Consider the following 21,510-nt stretch of genomic DNA (forward strand, 5'->3'; position numbering starts at 1 on the left):
TCCAGAACCTCCCCTTTTCTGAAAGTCTTTGCTGATACCACCAATGAAACATTGCACATATTAAAGGACTCCTGGCCTACTTTGCAATAGTATGAGATCTTTATGCTTGTAATTAAACAAAGATATAGTAGATCCCAGATGGCTGAGAGACCCCACCCTGTCCAGTTGTCTGGTTTCCAGAGACCTACTGAGCTGCCTCAAAAGAAGAAAACAAGGTTTCAGAGAGATACCACCCACTATATTCACTTTGACTACTCAACAATCATAATCAAAATATCAGTTTTGATGGTTTGGTCAAGGGTCTGGAACAACCTCGCTTCTTGGTTCCCCAGCTGCACCATTTTACCTGCCTCTCTCCCTTTGAGGACTTTTCTCCCACTTTCAGTCTTCATGGGAAAAGATTACATCCAACTAATGAGTGTTAGAGGTTATAAAATTGGATTATTCCATTTTACCTGCCTTCCCTGCCCTTCTTTGGTGACCCCTCTCAATTCTGAAATTTAGCCCAGAAAAAGGACACTATCACAAGAACTACATATAATTGGCTATATTTTATTTATGGAGGAGGAGAAAAAACCTAATCTGGAAATTTACAGGTTTAATGAAGGAACAGAGAAAGTAAAAACTAGAAAAAAAATTCTGAGAGAGGAAAAAAAAGAATAACTAACTTTACTAGAAAAAAAGAATAACCCCTATTGGAAAAAAAGTAGAAATAAAATAATGTATTAACTTGAAATATATGATAACACCAATTAACCTCCTATCTTCATGATGGTGGCTGACTAATGTGGTAATTATGCCTGGTGGGTGTTAGTTATCTTATGGTAACTACTTTCTAGTTTAACAGTTACAGTTCAAGACTAAATCTGAGAGTTTTGAATTTAATGCCAACAGCATCTAGTCATCACTTTTTCTTCTTCTACAAACTACTCTGCACATGTGCACACACAAGTAATTACTTGTATTTTCTTTTCAGGAATATCATAGAATACAAAGGCAGCTGGGGAGTATCTCATACTCATGTTCCAACAGAATCTAGACCAGGACATGTGGCACTGATAGCTGGATTTTATGAAGATGTCAGTGCAGTTGCTAAAGGTATGCAAGCCCCAGGATTCCAACAAATTTGACGTCATCCTCCAAATAAGATCTTTTGGTGCTATAGTAAGGTAAAAAATTGATCACTAAATGTTTACATCGGGGTGGACAAACTTTTTGGCCCGAGGGCCATGTCGTTGCAAAACTGTATGGAGGGCCAGGTAGGGAAGGCTCTGCCTCCCCAAACAGCCTGGCTTCTACCCCCTATTTGCCCCCTCCCACTTCCTGCCCCTCTGACTGCCCCATCCAGCGACCCCTGCTCCTTTTCCCCTGACCACCCCCTCCCGGGACCTGCCACCCCAAACTGCTCCCCCGGGACCCCACCCCCATCCAACCCCCCTGCTCCCTGTCCCCTGACTGCCCCACCCCCTTTCCACCCCCTACCCCTGACAAGCCCCCCAGGACTCCCATGCCTATCCAACGCCCTCTGTCCCCTGACCGCCCCCCCCCCAGAATCTCCATCCCATCCAACCGCCCCCTGCTCCCTGTCCCCTGACTCCCCCCTGGAACTCCCTGCCCCTTATCCAACCCCGCTCCCTGCCCTCTTCCCATGCTTCTCAGAGCAGCAGGAGCTCTCAGCCCCACTGCCTAGCCAGAGCCAGCCATGTCTCCACGCTGCCCAAAAGGAGTAGCGGGCCAGAGCACTGGCGGCGTGGCTACGTGAAGCTGCGGGGATGGGGGGACAGCAGGGGAGGGGCCGGGGGCTAGCCTCCCTGGCCGGGAGCTAAAGGGCCGGGCAGGACGGTCCCGTGGGCCAGATGTGGCCCGTGGGCCGTAGTCTGCATAATAGACTGAAAAACATGAATTTGTTTTTTAAGAATTTTCCACTATTAATATTTGTGAAAATAGGATTTGTATATTTTTATTCCTGCTTTAGGGTTAATTATTGTACTGGAGAGCTTTTTAAAGAATTAAAATTCAAATACAAAGACAGAAGTGATATGTGATCAGCCTATAACTAAGTATGATTTGGCTTTTCCAGTACGAGAGCAAAGCATAGATGTCATTCCTGAGACCTGGCTTTTGGGAGTGCTAACTGAGCTCCTCAGATAGAGATGACTTAGTGGACTCATCACTGCTGTAACACTTATCACTAATCTGTTCCACCACAAAGTGGCTCCTTCTAGATTCAGTGGTGATGTGTCTCACAGGGAGAAATTTACTCACTAGAAATCTAGAGATTGGGGCCAGAGGTCAAGGGACAGGAACACAGAATATGGGAGGCCGCTGGCCCTCAAGGCGAGCCAGATGGCAAACCTATTATAAAGACTGGTCTTTTAAAAATTATTATTTATTTATTCGTTTGAACCTTTTGCCTAAATAAAATTAGTTGATGGTCTTAGTCCTGATCCTAATGAATGGGTGTCCTTATTCACAACTGGCCAAGTTTGGATGCAGTCTCAGCAGAAAGGCCAATCATTGAATGGACATGGTGAATAAACTTGTCCATCCAGAACAGAGTTGAGGTACATTGGCAGGATAGCAAGGGTTAAGCATGAGCTTCCTCTGACTGCTTTACATGTACTGAGTGCTAAATTACATGTACTGAGGGCTTCAGTCTTCAAGGCTATCAGTCTAGCTCTTTTGACAAGAGCTGTGTTTTTTTACTTTATAAAAATAAGAGCTGAGGGTATGGGTGCGGAAATCCCAATTATGTCTCCCCAGATTGGTGGAGATGAGATATACCAAAAAGACAAATAATATTTAGTTTCTAGTGTCAGAGGAGCACAAACTGCTTCATTCCTTAATTCTTTCCTGTGTCCCTTTGATTGTGTCACAGACATTTATAGAAGCTAGAAATAAATAAGGCTACTATTAATTTTTGAGTGCTGGCAGTGTTTTTTCAATGCTGTTCAAAAGAGAGTTTTGTAATCCATCCCTATTGGGCCGACGTGGGATTTATCCCCAAAGTATATATTGCAGAGCTTTCACTTTGTACTTCCATAGTTACGTAGATAGACCAATACACAGCTGTGCAAATCAAGCTCATTCATATAACTATAAAACAACTAGATTATGTTTTATTTATTTATTTATTCTTTTAAATTTATTAGAAGATGGTAATTTAACTAACAAGCATCCAGCCAGTGCTCTAAGTGCCCTGACAATTTTTAAAATTAATCTCCAGTCATTAACTCATATAACAAATAGATTGCTTGTTCCATTAAAGGTGAATGAAATTACGCACAGCCTCTTAGTGCTCCAACAGGAGGTAACCCCTCTCCTTTCTCCCTCAATTCCCTCTCTCTCTTTAAATGCCTGGGCAACAAATGAACCTTACAGCATGACTGGAAAACTATCAGATATTCACGTTATTCTCCAGTCTTATAGGTAGTACTTGAACTCTAAACCTGGTGGAATCTTTGTACTACACATGGAGAAGACCAAACTTTCAATCACTTATAACTCTCTTATTAATACAGGTATTAGCCTGGAGGTTACTCTTCCATGGGTACTAGTAAAGTTCAACCAATTTTGAATTATGCATGCACAAAATAAAGTCTTTAAATTATCTTACTTTGGAAAAAAAATAAGTAATTTTGTTTGTCATCCTTGCTTAATGGAAAAAAGAGTGGACAGTTTTTGCTTAAACTTACTAAAACCATTGACACGAGATCAACTGTGAAGATCATCAGCCAAAAAAGGTTTTTTCCCCCCAGAGTTATGAGCATAAGCAAATGGGGTTAAAATGGAAGTCAAATGTAATCTTAACTCTAGCATTTACTATTAAATATTATAATAAAAACTTAAAAAATGTTCTCTATTTTTAGTACTATTAATCTTTAGACAGTGGGCCAGATCAGGCTTTCTGTTACACCTGAACAACCCTTTAACATTAATGTTTGTTTTGACAGGATGGAAGGAGAACCCAGTAGAATTTGATTCAGTTTTCAATGAAAGTAAATATACTTGGAGCTGGGGAAGTCCAGATATTTTACCTATGTTTGCTAAAGGTAAGCTTAAATTTGTGCACATTATTAGCTGATAAACACTACATTGGTGGTTATGATGTGGTTTAAAAGACTAGTCAGAGAGGTATTTGCAGGATTTACCAGCAGCTAGCATTTCTGTAGGGCTTTGTTTGTTTGTATTATAAATTACATTTTACATACAAATTATAAAAAAAAAAACCTTACTGAAATACTACATAGAGGAGTAGGATAAGTCCTGGTCTTTTGCAATAGGTAAATCAAATTCTCCAGCAATGCCTTATGGTGGTTGTGACTTTATTAACACAGAGAATGCTAACACGTCTTTTCTAGCAAGAAGCCTGTTAATTTGGGAGTGGGGTGGAAAAATTCCTCATCACCAACCAGAAAAGAAAACAAGCTTTAAATAGAGCATAACTTCTCACTACTGTTTATGGTGTATTCTGATGCTTTCCTAATCTTATCTATCCTTGGATATGCCATGCAAGGGAAAGAAGCAGTAACCAACTCTGTGCTGAATGAGTACCGAGGCTATTCTCTATGTGTGCAGCTGTTTGTTTTTTTTTTTAATTGCCCCAAAGAGGATGGAGGATTTGTTTCCTCCCACATCCACACCAGCTGATAAAGTGTTGGGCTTATCTGGGGAGCAGGCTGCACCACCCCAAATCAAGATCTTCCTGGCTTCACACTTTCTCCAGTGTAGGGCTGTGCCGAAATAGTGCAATTTAGCCCCAACTGTAGTTTCTTAGGTCCAGTGTGTGTGATATTAAAATTGCATATACTGTTGCAATTCTGAAACTTCTGTAATTTAAAAATTACTGTTAAATTTGACATAGCTATGACTTTCATTAAGAAACTGAGTTTTCCTCATTTTGTTGTTCCTGTGCCTGTTGTACATGTTAAATGGAGATGGGATTTACTAAACGTTTTCTCACTCCTATTTTAGATTACTAAAATATAAGTGGGAATACAGTATATGGAAATGCAAACATGGAGTGTTGTGATGCTATCTTTGAGCTCAGAATTAGATTACTAGTGCTGATCTCTCAATCCCTGGGTTGGTAAAGGCTGGGAGTACACAGGAAGCAATGTGCTTGGTCCTAGATATTGTTTGCATTTCAATATACTGTATTCCCACTTATATTTTAGTCATCTAAAATAGGAGTGAGAAAACGTATAGTAAATCCCATCTCCCAATGTGTGCAGACATGTCAGCCAATTAAGGGACTTCTAAAGGAAATTCTGTCCGGTCCTGATCAGAAGGATGGTGGCTATGCTCTGGGGACTTAGAGTAGGGTATATAAACAGGGGACAAATTGGGGATCCTAGAGACTGTGAAAAGGATGTGGAGGAACCCCCCCAGCCCTGCAAGAAGAATGTACGTTCTACTGTTGTAGCTAAATTTGAAATCCATGAACCAGAATAATATGATAAACTCCAGGACTTCCTCCCCCTAGATAATTTTAGAATTGAGAGAATTGTTTTAAATATATTTAATGATGACAGTAACTGTACTTTGCCTGAACCCCATTATTTTCAGTGATTGGATTAAGAGAGAATAATTTGTTCCCCCCCCTCCCCCGCTCCTTTTTTCCATTTCTGCGTTAATCTAAAAACAGTTTTATGATTAGCTGTAAAATATCTCTTCTGGGTAATCTATCTTTCCCAGGACCTCTGCTTGAAGCTTGGGTTTGCGGGGGATGGGAAGAGAATGTGGCATCCAGCCCACTGGCAGATTGTTTACATTTTTGCAGCCATGTGTTCTTGGGAAAGGATTTGTGGAATTCAGTTTTAGTGTACTGTGCTATCTTTCACTAGCTTTGTTTGAGAAAGTAGGTAAATGGCTAATTACCACACCACTTGAGAAACTTGTGGTACAATCTGACATTGAAGTAATTAAGAAGCATATACAACTCTGGAACATGGATTGAAATAAGTAGTTTCTAAGGAGGAGTTAAATTCACCTTTAAATATTAGTGGAGGTATTTATTTTCGCTTACTATAAAGGTTTGTTTTATATGCTAACAATATAAAATAACAAACTATGGTCCTTTATACCAATGGTTCTCAAAGCCGATCTGCTGCTTGTTCAGGGAAAGGCCCTGGTGGGCCGGACTGGTCTGTTTACCTGCCACGTCTGCAGGTTCGGCTGATCGCGGCTCCCAGTGGCCACGGTTCGCTGCTCCAGGCCAATGGGAACTAGGGGTTGCAGTGGCGCAATGGGTTAGCGCAAAGTACTTATAGAGCAGTGTTGTGTAGATTGATGCTGCAATTGTGAGTTCAAACCTCACCTGGAGCACCCGGTTTCTTTGGGGGGAGGGATAGCTCAGTGGTATGAGCATTGGCCTGCTAAACCTAGGGTTGTGAGTTCAATCCTTGAGGGGGCTATTTAGGGATCTGGGGCAAAAATTGGGGATTGGTCCTGCTTTGAGCATAGGGGTTGGACTAGATGACCTCCTGAGGTCCCTTCCAACCCTGATATTCTATGATTCTAACCACTGCTTTATACCAGTTGTTGACCGCTTTATAGCTAAGTAGTCAGAACACTCACATGAAAAGCCTGCTGTCTGATAATCATCAATGAGTAAAATTATAGTTTCCATAATTGAATTAGTTATCCTTGACTTTTTCAAACATTTGAATAAATCATCCAAATTTCAATGTAACTTCTACACAACGGTTGTATATTCCAGTCTAAGCTAACCAGGAGAAAAATACTAGCTAGCATGGCTCTATCTGAAACAATGCTTAAATATAGTTTCTTAGGACAGTTCCTTGTCTTGTCAGAAAAGTCTATTAGAGTAAAGGATTTATTATATGTTTCAGTAGAGAAACCTAAAACATAATAGATTCTTTGTCCCCAACTAAAATAATGGGGTTTAATTGTTGTTTTTCTTAAATACCAAAATACTGATCCTTAGAAATCTGATTTTCTGAAAGATTTTTGACCAAGGTGATTTAGTCTTTTATTTTCCATTGGTCACAGTAGCAGTTCCATACTTTAATGTACAATATATTTGCAGATAGATTTTAATTCTGCTTAAACTGTATCTCTTTCTTTAATGAATGCATTTAGTCTTTGAATTTAACACTAATTTTTCAGAGGATAATTGAAGTTTCTAAAATATTTTAGTGTCAAATATATATTAATTTTTGCCAAGGAAAGATTTTAAAAATGGTCCATTTTAAATTTGGCCTTGAAACTAGCTAAACCACCATAGTCCTCGTGAGCCCCAAATTCAAGTTCACCCATTTTCAGTACATATCAGTCACAGACCACTTTTCAAATTTTGGACTTAAATAGAAAAAAAGTTTTTTCCCCCCCAGTCCATCATTACTGCTTTAGCCAAGAAAACCCAACTGCTCAGGTCCATCAGCTACTTTTGTTAGCAGATGCTAGCTGCTCTCTGCTGCCCAGGCTCCCTTGGTTCACATTCCATCACAGACAGCCTTTCTTCCTGTAGAGGGGTTTGGCTGGGACTCGTCCCTCTCCGGGGCGGCGGAGAACCACACCACCTTGGTACTTCCTTCCAGTTGTTGATGGGGAATCTCGCCGTGGCAGCAGTAGAGGCAAACACAAACAGTTATTCACGCCTGGCCTGCAGTCGGCGGGTAGTAGTGAGTCAGTGGCTCACGCCCTCAGGCAGAGGCTGAGCAAACAGTTATACTTGGCAGGCCCAGGCCCTGTGTCAGGGCAGGGCAGCAGAGAGTCAATGGCTCAGGCCCTTAGACAGGTACTGAGCAAAGGCAGGTGAACAACCAGCCCAGGGACTTGGGAGAGGGGGAGACTGCCACCTGCGAGTTGGGTGGCAGGGGGATGCAGGCCCTCCCACTCCACTGTGTCCCAGCCTGGGGCCCTAGCAGTGGCAGAAGACCCACTGCTGCATCAGTGGGGATCCTGGCTGCAACACCCTGACATAGGCTCTGGAGTGCTGCAGCCAAGCTAGGGTAGGCTGTCCCCGGGCTACTTTCTAACTCCCCCTCTAGAGGTACCTGGGTCTGGACGGTGTCCTCCAGGGGAGGGGTCAAGCACCATGGGCTCCTCTGGGTAACTGGCGAGGGGTAGGCTTGGCAGCTCCTCTGGGTAACTGGCGAGGGGTAGGCTTGGCAGCTCCTCCAGGCTCTAGTCAGCGTCTGGCGTTGGTTGGGTAGGCCAGACTTCGGGTCCGCCACCAGTTGCCAGGGTCTCCCAACCGGGAGCTAGGCCGCAGGCGTCTGGCCTCTCTGGAGGCTGCTCCTCTAGTGAGCTCTGGGGTTGTGCTTTTATACTTCCTGTCCTGCGCCTTGACCTCTGGGGGGTGGGTGCAAGATTCGCTGGCTACATCCACTTTGGTGTCCGGAGAGGCTCATCCTTCTCTGGGGTGGCGGGAACCACACCACCTCGCTACAGTTCCTAACTGCCTTTTGCCTTCATCCTTTCTGTGCCTCCTCCCTACGAGTTCCTCACTCCTGGGCACATACTAAAGTTTACTATTGTGAGTTCCCCTCTGACATAGATGTTAGAGTGGTGCTTCCACTGGTGAACCATGGGGAATTCGTCAGACAGAGAAACTGCCGCAGTAGCAGAGCTAGGAGCTCTACTTTTCAGGAGACATAATGTTATATTTGGCTTTGTCCATGCTTAGGTAGGTCTGCAATAATATGTGAACAACTCATTGGAGCCTTGATGGAGACTAGATGAGGCTAAGAATTCTAATGCTGCTAACTAGAACTATGGTTGTGGGGTTCAGAGATACAGACAGGCCGCATGTGGGGCATCCTCAGCAAACACTGTTGTTCAAAAGTTCCAAGTTGCATCACTGACACAATATCCATGAAAGCAAGCACCTCAAAGGAGCATACTTATTATGTGAGTAACTGCTCTTTTTTTCTTGAAGGGTCCTACCCTTTGCCGGTTCACATATAGCATGCCTGACATACTGTTTTAACAGCATGTGATGCCTAATGAATCTGCTATTAATGACTAGCGGAACCAGATACACAGTTCTCAGCTTGAAGACTGACATGCATCACCCTCTAAGATGCTGACCTTGCATATCCCTTCTGCACTCTTTGAATATGACTCTGGTCCCTACCATGAGGTTGCAATCTGTTGGTGAGAAGACACATCAGACAGAGAAATCTGATGTGGGAGGTGCTGATATCTGCCACCTCCTCTCCTCCGGCAGTATAGAGGGAAAAGGAGGCTTTCTCTCTCCTGTCAGTTCTGTCTCCAAAGATAGATACTTAATACACAGTAGAAAGAAAAGGAGTACTTGTGGCACGTTAGAGACTAACCAATTTATTTGAGCATGAGCTTTCGTGAGCTACAGCTCACTTCATCGGATGCATACCGTGGAAACTGCAGTAGACATTATATACAAACAGAGACCATGAAACAATACCTCCTCCCACCCCACTGTCCTGCTGGTAATAGCTTATCTAAAGTGATCATCAAGTTGGGCCATTTCCAGCACAAATCCAGGTTTTCTCACCCTCCGCCCCGCCCCCGCCAAAACTCACTCTCCTGCTGGTAATAGCTTATCCAAAGTGACCACTCTCCCTACAATGTGCATGATAATCAAGGTGAGCCATTTCCTGCATAAATCCAGGTTTTCTCACCCCCCCACCCCCATACACACACAAACTCACTCTCCTGCTGGTAATAGCTCATCCAAAGTGACCACTCTCCCTACAATGTGCATGGTAATCAAGGTGGGTCATTTCCAGCACAGATCCAGGCTTTCTCACCCTCCCCCCCGCCCCGGCCCCCCGGGAACACACACACACACACACACACAAACTCACTCTCCTGCTGGTAATAGCTTATCCAAAGTGACCACTCTCCCTACAATGTGCATGATAATCAAGGTGAGCCATTTCCTGCATAAATCCAGGTTTTCTCACCCCCCCACCCCCATACACACAAACTCACTCTCCTGCTGGTAATAGCTCATCCAAAGTGACCACTCTCCCTACAATGTGCATGGTAATCAAGGTGGGTCATTTCCAGCACAGATCCAGGCTTTCTCACCCTCCCCCCCGCCCCGGCCCCCCGGGAACACACACACACACACACACACAAACTCACTCTCCTGCTGGTAATAGCTCATCCAAACTGACCACTCTCCAAGTTTAAATCCAAGTTTAACCAGAACGTCTGGGGGGGGGGGGGGGTAGGAAAAAGCAAGGGGAAATAGGCTACCTTGCATAATGACTTAGCCACTCCCAGTCTCTATTTAAGCCTAAATTAATAGTATCCAATTTGCAAATGAATTCCAATTCAGCAGTTTCTCGCTGGAGTCTGGATTTGAAGTTTTTTTGTTGTAAGATAGCAATCTTCATGTCGGTGATTGCGTGACCAGAGAGATTGAAGTGTTCTCCGACTGGTTTATGAATGTTATAATTCTTGACATCTGATTTGTGTCCATTTATTCTTTTACGTAGAGACTGTCCAGTTTGACCAATGTAAATGGCAGAGGGGCATTGCTGGCACATGATGGCATATATCACATTGGTGGATGTGCAGGTGAACGAGCCTCTGATAGTGTGGCTGATGTTATTAGGCCCTGTGATGATGTCCCCTGAATAGATATGTGGGCACAGTTGGCAACGGGCTTTGTTGCAAGGATAGGTTCCTGGGCTAGTGGTTCTGTTGTGTGGTATGTGGTTGTTGGTGAGTATTTGCTTCAGGTTGCGAGGCTGTCTGTAGGCAAGGACTGGCCTGTCTCCCAAGATTTGTGAGTGTTGGGTCATCTTTCAGGATAGGTTGTAGATCCTTAATAATGCGTTGGAGGGGTTTTAGTTGGGGGCTGAAGGTGACGGCTAGTGGTGTTCTGTTGTTTTCTTTGTTAGGCCTGTCCTGTAGTAGGTGACTTCTGGGAACTCTTCTGGCTCTATCAATCTGTTTCTTCATTTCCGCAGGTGGGTATTGTAGTTGTAAGAATGCTTGATAGAGATCTTGTAGGTGTTTGTCTCTGTCTGAGGGGTTGGAACAAATGCGGTTGTATCGCAGAGCTTGGCTGTAGACGATGGATCGTGTGGTGTGGTCAGGGTGAAAGCTGGAGGGATGTAGGTAGGAATAGTGGTCAGTAGGTTTCCGGTATGGGGTGGTGTTTATGTGACCATTGTTTATTAGCACTGTAGTGTCTAGGAAGTGGATCTCTTGTGTGGACTGGACCAGGCTGAGGTTGATGGTGGGATGGAAATTGTTGAAATCATGGTGGAATTCCTCAAGGGCTTCTTTTCCATGGGTCCAGATGATGATGTCATCAATATAGCGCAAGTAGAGTAGGGGCTTTAGGGGACGAGAGCTGAGGAAGCGTTGTTCTAAATCAGCCATAAAAATGTTGGCATACTGTGGGGCCATGCGGGTACCCATAGCAGTGCCGCTGATCTGAAGGTATACATTGTCCCCAAATGTAAAATAGTTATGGGTAAGGACAAAGTCACAAAGTTCAGCCACCAGGTTAGCCGTGACATTATCGGGGATAGTGTTCTTGACGGCTTGTAGTCCATCTTTGTGTGGAATGTTAGTGTAGAGGGCTTCTACATCCATAGTGGCCAGGATGGTGTTATCAGGAAGATCGCCGATGGATACACAGTAGATATTTTTCATATCTCTTTTGAAATGTCATAATATAATCCAAAATGCAGTGAAGTGTTTCAAAATTTTCCATAGAAGGACCCATTGCACCCTCTGTTATTTTTTTTACATTAATACAAATTCTTCATCCAGGTAGAAATTAGGGTGGGGAATGGTAGGAGTGTACCCCTAATCAGCCCATACACTGCATACTTAATTTTGGTTTCCCGGCTCTGGCACTTCTCAGGGACAGGAATTTGTTTCAGACTGATCCCCAATTTCTTCTCCTTGTTGTATCCCATCACCAGAAGATGGTATAACAATGCATCATCCTATGATATCAACAAGGCCAGTTGCAATAGCCACCAAAGCTGATGAGCTCTGCCTCCTTTTTTGGTATACTTTATCCACTCAGATCAACTCCATTGACAGTAATAAACAGATTTTTAAAAGTGCCTTGGAGGATTCTACTCACTATTCTGACAGCAAGTCAGCAAACTATAGTATGTGTTCCGGATTTTTAAATAAACCCCATTGTAAAACAGGGATGACACATGAAGGGCTACATCTTTCAGGTTCCTGTCCTAAAATCCTTTAATGGTATTGAAGTTTTTGTAACACTTCAGCTAGGCTTTAGTATAATCCAGGTAAATGTTTGCTCTTGAGCTTGGTATGTTAGTTCACCCACAAGCCTGGAAATTGCACTATATAATTGAACAACCAACAAATCAGTTGGATTCTATGTTGCTATGAACTGACAGAAAAACATTTCCCTGTTGGGAGTTTATACAGAAATAATAGAAATAGCCTTGCTTGGAGCCCTGTGACTTCAACAGCTCAGCCAGACTGCAGAATTTGTATAAGTTCCACCTGATTTCAGATCTCATCAGGACTTTAGAAATTCAGTACTTTGATGTGTTTTCTCTTTTCTCTGTTTCACAAGACAGCATGATATAGTCTTTAATGTGTACAAAATGAGATTGTCTTGTCCAGATACTATATTTTTCCACGTCAGTAGGACACGTTGTTGCACGTTTGCATTTTTCTGAAAATTCTCATTCATTAAAGTGACGCCTGCCTTTATACATCAGACCTAATTTTTAAAGATATAGACTTTGAAGATTGTGCAGGTCTCAATCCATTCCTAAATTATTCTTGCATATTACAGTAATGTGGTTGCCCTCCTGAGCTGATTGGAAGTAACTAATTTGCATCTTACCTTGAGTTTTCTTTACTCATTTTTTTTTCTGTTTAAATCTGAGTGTCGTTACTTCGTTTATTAAAGTCTCAATGATATGGCATTTCTCACTTGGTTTCACATTAGGTTTAATATCTGGAAGTTAGAAGTCTTAGTTTTTCAAAGTTAGAGGTAAAGATTTTTTATATTTGATTTTTGCATCTTTGATCACCAGTTCCAGACTAATGATCTGCACTTTGACCTCTTGACCACCATGTTGCAATATCTGTGGTAAAATGGCATTTTAGTGGCCTTTGGGTATATCTTTTCTTAATTTCCAGTTATTAATCTGTGTCAGAGTGATAGAACCAGTACAGTAGAATCTCTTTGATCTGAAAATCTAAGTTCAAATACGGCATCAAGCATTTATTACTTATGTGAAAAAGTCGTCCTCTTAGGGGCTGTCTAGATGGGGTGCTCAGGAAAATTAATCCAAATTAACTAAAGATGTGAATTTGAAGTGGATTAATTAACTGCATTAAACCCTGTGTGGACACACTCTCATTCAGAAGTAAAATGTCCTTAATTCTATTTAGTGTAATTCACTTCCTTAGTCTCCTGGAGTTGGGAATCATATCCCCATCTCCACGTATAGGCATACTGTTTAGTGCATGGCAGACTAGTGTGGGGTAGATTTATACTCTAGGCTTGCCATGAACTAAGTGTTCATGTAAACAAGCCCTTTTCCAAACTCTTGTTCTAAATAGATTCTATACCCCCCATTTCATTTTGATAAAATTGGATTGTATTTCACTCACTTTTTGCTTTTCCAAACATTATTTCCTTCCAGAAACTGAAGGGATAACATGGATTAAAAAAAGGCATAAAGACATCTCTGACATTGATATTATCGATACACTGGCTGATAAGAGAATAGTTATACAACTCAAGAAACAATAGAACATAAAATGAGGAGAGAATTAAGATTATTCAAGAGGCATCTCTTCTTTCTAATCTCTTTTCTTGTCTTTGTATGGGTTTATCAATATTTTGCTCCCTCATGTCCTGTATTTTAACATGCAATCTATATATTTTTTTATTAAGGAAACAGAAGTTTAATTTTCTTGCTTCTACCCAATATTGCATCTGTATTGTTGTTTTTGCAGGTGCCAGTGGGGATCACGTTTATACATACTGTTACACTGCAGAAAAGGAAGACTTTGGAGCACAAGATGCAACTAAACTAGACACTTGGGTTTTTGACCATGTTAAGGTGAATAAATATTTCGTTTTATATCACTTATGCATTATAGACACAGGTTGCAACTGGGCAATAGAAAAAAATACTTACCTCTGGGTTTGTAATAAGGTCTTAGGTTTCATGTCTGACCTGGAATTTGGAGATAATTAATATACAGTACTGGTTCCTTGAACCAAATACTACCACTGTTACAATTGATAGTAGTAAAATATTTATTGTTTGAACCCTACTAAAAGTGTTTTTGAACACTCTCCACTTCACTCTTTCATACCAAGGTTTGCTTGTTCTTCCATAGAAAATGTTTTAAGCTGTTGAATGACTTCCTAAAATAAAGCCATAATTTTTAAAAGCAATCTGGGACCCATTACTGAGAACTTCTATCAACTTTGTGAAGGATCTGTGGTTGTGGTTTGTATTTTATTTTAGGGTATCATATCCATACTAAAGCATTTTGGTGTGGGAGAGCCAGGAAATTCTGATCTCTTTGCTAATACTATTAGGGTTCTTTTTATCCAGCATAAGTGTGTAGTGTCATTCATCATAGTATCATGAGGTATCCACTCATACATATTTTAATATACTAGTGGAGATATCTGTTCAAGGGATAGGCATATTTTGAATTCCCCAATTATCATGACATCAAAGCTACAGTCTAGACTATGATATGTCAGTTTCTGCTTGAGGAAAAACAAGAGCAAAATGCTATGACATTAGTTCATTTTAACAAAGCTCGAATTATCTTTACAACTTTCTGATGCAATAACATTATTTTCTTCTCAAAATATTCAATGTTGAACTTTATATATAGGGGCAAAAAGTATTAGTATTCCTCAGGTGGTCATCCAGTTTCAGAGATGGAAAACTATTAGAACTAATCTACAAAGTCAATAATAAAAGTCAGCCACAATTTAACGTCTTAAAAATACACTCTAACTTACAGTCATACTTAGTTGATCTTGTGTGGTTTAATGTAGATATTTAAGGATACTTGTGAGCCTTCATTGTAAATAATGTAGTTGTAATTCCCCCTAGGGTGGCCTTCTTCTGCTGGTTGGTGTAGAGGGAAGGTAATACTATGAGCTCACACTGCCCCTCCTTTCTGTCTTTGGGGAAATCTAGAGTGAGTGATGCTAGGCACTCCAGTCCGTGGGCGCGCACACAGTGCAATGACTTGTGTCATTTCCAATCTCCATGACCTAGTCTAAACACACAAGTGAACTGGTTTAACTTAAGGTGTGATAATTTTTAAATGATTTAGTTAAATTGTTGTACCTTTGTCTTTGGAGACTCTTAAATTGGCTTATATCAGTTTAGCTTGCCATGTAAATTTACTGTTATAACTATTTTCAAGCCCCTCTCTCGTCGACTTACTTTACTCTTCTCATCGGGGGTAGAGCACAGGGGTCGACTGGAGAATGATCTGCTGTCGATTTGGTGGGTCTTCACTAGACTCGCTCAATCGACTGTCGGTGGATCGATCTCTGAGCATCTATCCCGGCTGTAGTGTAGATGCAGCCTCAGTGTTTTTAAAAACTGGCTTTAGATAAAGCACTAGAATGTAAGACTGCTCCTTGCAGTAAACTCTGACAAGGGTGATGGACTAAATGACAGAGTAGATCTATAACTTCTGCGTTTCCTAGTGCGTATCTACAGTATATCTTTTGTAATGACAGGTGACACACAACCTTAAACTACTGAAAATGCAGGAGTGATTCTAACTGATCATTCAAATATTCAACACATTTTACACGATAATGAGGTATCTGCCTATTTCACGGTGGGTGGATTAATTTATTTCCATTGTTCACATCACTTTCCTGAATACTTAACAGATGGGTATTTCAATGTAAATTCATTCATTGTAGGTTAAAGTTAAATTAATCACTTAATCCCTTTTCTGTTCTCCTTAATTAGAAGAATTTTTACTTTTTCTGATCACCAGCTGATTTAATTTTTAAAAAAGAAAAGCATATTACAAGTCTACAGTATTCTGGCTCTCAAATGAAAACATTGATAGGAAAAATCAATGAAGAAATTATCAAAGTTTCAATTAGAAATTCATTAATTTAGAAAAACTTGAGAAACTTTAATAGAGTTATGGTGCTTGAAATTTTACATTCTATATTAAACAGGCATCTACACCCTTTCAACAAAATCCACGTAGTTATGACTTATGGGAAGTTCTGTTACTGTCATAGTTTTACTATCCATTTGATAACATTATATATTTTATTAATATGTACAACTAATGTATTAATAAATCATTCGGAAGCTGAACCAGAATTTAAAATTCTTACCCACTCTTTTGCAAAATTGTGAAATGTTAACTGTTGCCTATCTCTGTTGTAACACACCTGTATGTAACCCTGCATTGATTTCGGACTATGCAATGTCATGTAATATATGCACAAAGCCAGATGGAGTGCCCACCGCAGAACTTGTAAAATAAGTCTTTCTTCCTGCTCCTATTACACTTCATTATTACCACACTCAACACACTTTCCCTTCTCTTACTTATGCATGCATGTGAAAATTTAAATCTGAAAAATTAACACTTCTTCAAAACTGTATGGCTCCTCTTCTCTGACCTGTTCCATATTATTAGATTGATTGATTGAATGTCAATGAGGTGACTGCCAAGTTGCAGAAAGGAGTGTCCAGAAAATTGTTGGTAACTGTTTTTCATTATAAACCAGTATTTGCTGGTGTCTTTCCCCCCACCCCCCCACCCCCATCAGACTTTCACTGACTATCAGAATAAATTACTACATGGACATCTTGAATTATAGAGGGAAAGTGAGATTTTTAAAAATTAATGTGAACTCATCTAGCAAAAGAGAAAACCACAGCGCTGTATTTCCCTCATTTCAGATGGCATTCTGGCTAATTAGGCCTCAAAAGGATTTGCCTTGAAACGTGATCCACTTTTTAAAAAAAAATGTAATTTCAGGAATTTGAAACTTAAATTTGCCTCATTGATATATTTTTTTTAAAATGTAAAAGCAGGCTTACTCTTTCCTACATTCAAAAATAACACTGGTAGTCCGGCTGTGGTCTGGAAGTCCTTGCAAGAGTTCTGATCCTGCAATCAAAAATGTGCAGGTGGACCCCTGCAAAAATTTGTTTGCAGAAAGCAGTCAAACTGAGCATTCCATCAGTTACAGAGTCCCTATTCAATCTATATTATTGTGTGTTTCATGTTTTAAATACCCAGTGACTTCAATTATAGTTTTCTTGAATAGGGACTTAGAAGCAGACTATATAATAATGCCACTTATATGCAGATTTAAGTGACTGGATGTGATATTCTGGGGACCATCCAGACGAGTAATGGGTTCTGTCACTGCTTGCCCTGTAATCCTGGGTATTTTTATGCTATGCAGCTTTTGTTCAGAGCCCTAACAGCAGTAGCCTGCCTACAAGCACAAGGTCTCACTCTGGCTTCCACCAGCCTTATTTCTGGCTGCCTTGCACTTCAAACCCCTGCCAATTTAAGGGCTTCCAGCAGGGAGCCGGGAGCCTTGGTGCAGCCGGACTGCCTGTGGTGGGAGCCCAGGCAGCAACCCAGTGGGGAGCAGGGAGCCCTGAGGGACCTGGGCAGGCACAACCTGCCTTCCAGTGGGAGCTGAGAGCCCAGGAGGCAGCCTGGCTTAGAGCGGGGAGCCCAGGTAGCAACCAGTTTTGAGCGGGGTGTGGGGTGCCCAGACACCAGCCCACCTGGGAACGGGGAGCCGGGAACCCAAAGGCAGACCAACTTGAAGCCGGGAGACCATGGGGTGACAGCCAGAGCTGTGAGCAGCTTTCTTGTCAATTTCACTGCTCCAGCGTGGACTCCAGCAGCAGGGGGAGATCAGACTCACCACCTCTGGGAGTCACCTCCAGCTTCAGGAAACTCTGTAGCTGCTGTCTTCAGAACACAACTCTGAAGGCAGCAAAAACATGAGGGTGGCAGTGCAGTGTCACTAAGAGGATCACGTTAAAATGGCTGTCCGATTGCATTTCATGTTACTGTAATATGGCTGGCGTAAAACCAGATGGCCATGCCAAGGCTCATTTGTTCTGAGACAGAGTGACTTCCAGCTCATGCCTCAGGAAAGTTTCTGTTCAGACATATGCAAGGCAGATGCATGTTCCACACTCCATACATTTACAAAACACTGTTGCTTTGATTTGGTCTCTGGAGATGAACCATATTTTGGTATGTCGGTCCTGCAAAACCTGTTTCCAAAGTAGTAGAACCCAAATCATCCCACTCCCTAGAATTTTTCTTGTGTTTGGGATGTTACTTGTTTGTGTTTGCATGTAGAATGCAAAAATAATGGTCATCTGACAGCTAACACCAATATTTACTTTAATAATAATGGTCATTTAGGAAAAATCTTAGTTTTCTATTTCTCATTCTTATTTGGGATGCCTGGTTTCCCATTTCATATTAAGAAATAAGTGGAAAGTTACAAAGCAGGAGTTAAACTCAGGGATAGTGTGTGACCACCAATGCAAAAGAAAGAAGGAAAGGATGGCTCACAATCCTACCTGCTATCACTGCTCATCGGGACTGTAAAAGCTTAAGAACTGGAAGATTTCTGCCTGTCTTGCTCTAGATGAGCCCCGGCAGTGAAAATTTTACTGGAATATTATCTTCAGATAAGCAGAATAACACAGTAATTAATTTGCTGTTTCATAGTTTTGCACAATACAACTCCTCTGATATAAACATTAAATAAAATCGGCATTTTAATAGGCTGTGTCTCCTTTTTTTCCATGGTTCTCAGAATAACCCTTTGATGGTTTCTTCCCTATAGAACTTCTTCCAAGCTGCTGGAAGTAATCAAACATTGTTCTCTAAAGTAAATGAAGAAAAAGTGGTTCTATTCCTGCATTTGCTAGGGATAGACACAAATGGACATGCTCATCGGCCAAACTCCAGGTAATTTAACACACTAAATATAACTTGCTTGTTAGCGTTTAACACACAATATTTTTTGTCCTAAGTCAACTTTTTCTCTGCAACAATATTTACCAATCTAGATAAAATGCTTGCAGTTTTGATGAGATTGTACAAGGGGCAAAGTTTGAAATTGCCATGAAAAATTAAAATCTAAATTTCTTGAATTTTGTTAGTTTAAAATCTTATAAGGTTACATTAACATAGCAAATTTTCATTAATTTGCATATAACTACAGTAACATATACAAATATATTAGCATAATTGACTGTTCTCAGGCAGCCAAGGACTGAGAGTCACCTTGTTCCTCCCCACCTCCAGCAAGAGGGAGATTTGCTGGCTCCCTGACACCTCCAGTCTGTTAGCACCTAAACAATCTTCTCTGGCTATGCCAGCCCTGTCTTTGCCCTACATATTAACAATAGCTGGTCCCTAAGCCCTTTGAAGCATTCCCCTGTAGTATTCAGCCTCTTATGCACTGAACCCTCTCAGAAATACCGGGTTGCCTATCCCCAAGGGAACAGTACACACCTGCTTGGATGATTCAACTCCAAATCAGGTCCTATTTAACACCAAAGCACTGAAATAGATTTCTAGTGAAAACAATAAGAAGTTTATCATCAAAGGTTAAGATTTAAGAAAGAGAGAGAGTAATGATAATGGAAACAGAAATGTTACATATAAAATAACACATTTTCTAGAGATTAAATTTAAGAAGCTAATCTTCTGTCTAAGGAAGTCTGTCTCACCCAAGTGTCTTTTATAGTGCTTATAACTAGGACAAGTTGGGATCCTGTTTCAATAATGTAATCACACTGTCTTGATTACTTCCTCTAGTGCAGGATAAAGGGATGTCTTTTTGCTTTCCACTTATATTTCCCAAAGTCGTTGTCTGCCCCAGAGACAAGGCAACCCCAGGTGGTTCATTCTCTGATGTGCTCCTTTCCTGTTGACTCCATATGTAAATAAGGCTTTCATTGTGTTGGCTTACAATGCTTAATTTACATTTGACAGGGAGATACACATCTTATCTCCTATCTGGAAGAACCCTGTTTTTCTCTTTGGTTGGTGACAAACTTCAGAATGTATATTTTCAGTACATATACAGCTCCTGAAATAGCATCTGTACGTACATCTTACAACAATATTCATAACCAGTTTGACACCGGCTTTCATTTAAGATCTCACATGATATCTGCTCGGGTAAATGCCATGAAAGTGGTGTGCTAGTTGTAGTGAATTTGTTAGGAGTTGCTGTTATGGAGTTGCCTAGTTGGCATTGAGGGGTTCTTAGGGTCACAGCATATATCTCTTAATTCTAATTATCAAGGGCAGTAGCAAACTTATTAATTATACACCTAATCAAAAGAATACCTGGCAGATTATTTGTTTTTCCTTTTGCCCAAAATGAAGTTCAGAGTCCATCTTAATTCCACAGTAAACAGGAAATCCAGAAATAACAAGTCTGATATTGCAGCCTTATTGTAGGTGAACTGCCAAGTTTTTTGGATGGCAATTGAAAAAAGAAAAAATTTTAAGGCCATACATCATTACAAAAACATTTTGAAACAAAATTTATGACAATCCCATTCATTTTCCTCTTGAGTTCTGTTTCCCTTTTTCACCTGAGACAGTGCAAGGAATTGGGGCTAACCTTTGAAAGGCAAAGCACATGACTGTGAGCCTTCTAAATGGAAGTGTCAGGGCTCCTCTCTGTCTTTATTTTAAAACGATATACTTTCTAGCCTTTTAGAAAAATGTGAATTGATTGGTTGGTGATAAACTAGTCATTGTGGCTTTCCCCCCTTAAAAATTCCTGATTTGTGGCCCACCATCAGACACACAAGGGTGTTTGGGGCCCAGAGAATCCAGGCTCATCAAAATCTCAAGACAAGCACTACATCATGAAATCAATTATTGATATGTATAGTAACTTAAAAAAGAGTTTTAAAACTTTCACTTTTAAGTCTACAATTGCTGTGTTAATACATTGGACTCTTTTAAAACTTTTAATCTTTAAAGGTTTGCAGTTCACTTTTAAATTATTGTGACATGGAGACTACTTGCCAAATGTTTTACTGTTCTTTGCAAACTATTATCTCAGATTGGACAAAGGTACTGCACCAAACACATGTCTTGCAGGGTGTTTATCCATAAGGAGTAACATGTAAGGTATCTACAGAAAGCTCGTAACTTATCAAGACTAATAATCATTGTGAGATGTATCTACGGTTATTTGTAACATTCCTCAGATACAATCTGGATTGCTGAATAGCAGTTCTCAGCTCTCCAACCTGGGATGCCTTTTACATTGCTTTACTGGTAAACAGCCACTCTTGGTCAGTTAACACACAGGCTCCAGCATGAAACATGCTTCCAGCTGCACAGTATTGAGTGCTACTAGCTAGCCACTCATGAATTAAACTGCAGAAGAACACCAGCAGATTCTCTAGTCCCAGATTTCCCCCCAGAAATGTGCATCTTGTATTGGCCAGCATCTTGCTGAACAATGCAAGCACATATAAAGTCCGTCAT

At 41.0% G+C, this 21,510-nt stretch overlaps 1 protein-coding gene across 5 annotated transcripts in view; it reads left to right on the forward strand.

The window, feature by feature from the left end:
• PIGN (phosphatidylinositol glycan anchor biosynthesis class N) overlaps positions 1-21,510 on the forward strand; it is a 142,312-nt gene that overhangs the window by 25,259 nt on the left and 95,543 nt on the right. For all 5 annotated transcript variants that reach the window (XM_084618707.1, XM_084618708.1, XM_084618706.1 and 2 more), the window contains 4 exons: positions 977-1,098; positions 3,954-4,052; positions 13,936-14,042; positions 18,833-18,957. In XM_084618707.1, the coding sequence (XP_084474833.1) occupies positions 977-1,098; positions 3,954-4,052; positions 13,936-14,042; positions 18,833-18,957 (453 nt within the window). The remainder of the gene's footprint in view (positions 1-976; positions 1,099-3,953; positions 4,053-13,935; positions 14,043-18,832; positions 18,958-21,510) is intronic.

Source organism: Lepidochelys olivacea (genome assembly GCF_965140295.1).
Source record: "Lepidochelys olivacea isolate rLepOli2 genome assembly, chromosome: 2".
NCBI lineage: Eukaryota > Metazoa > Chordata > Testudines > Cheloniidae > Lepidochelys > Lepidochelys olivacea.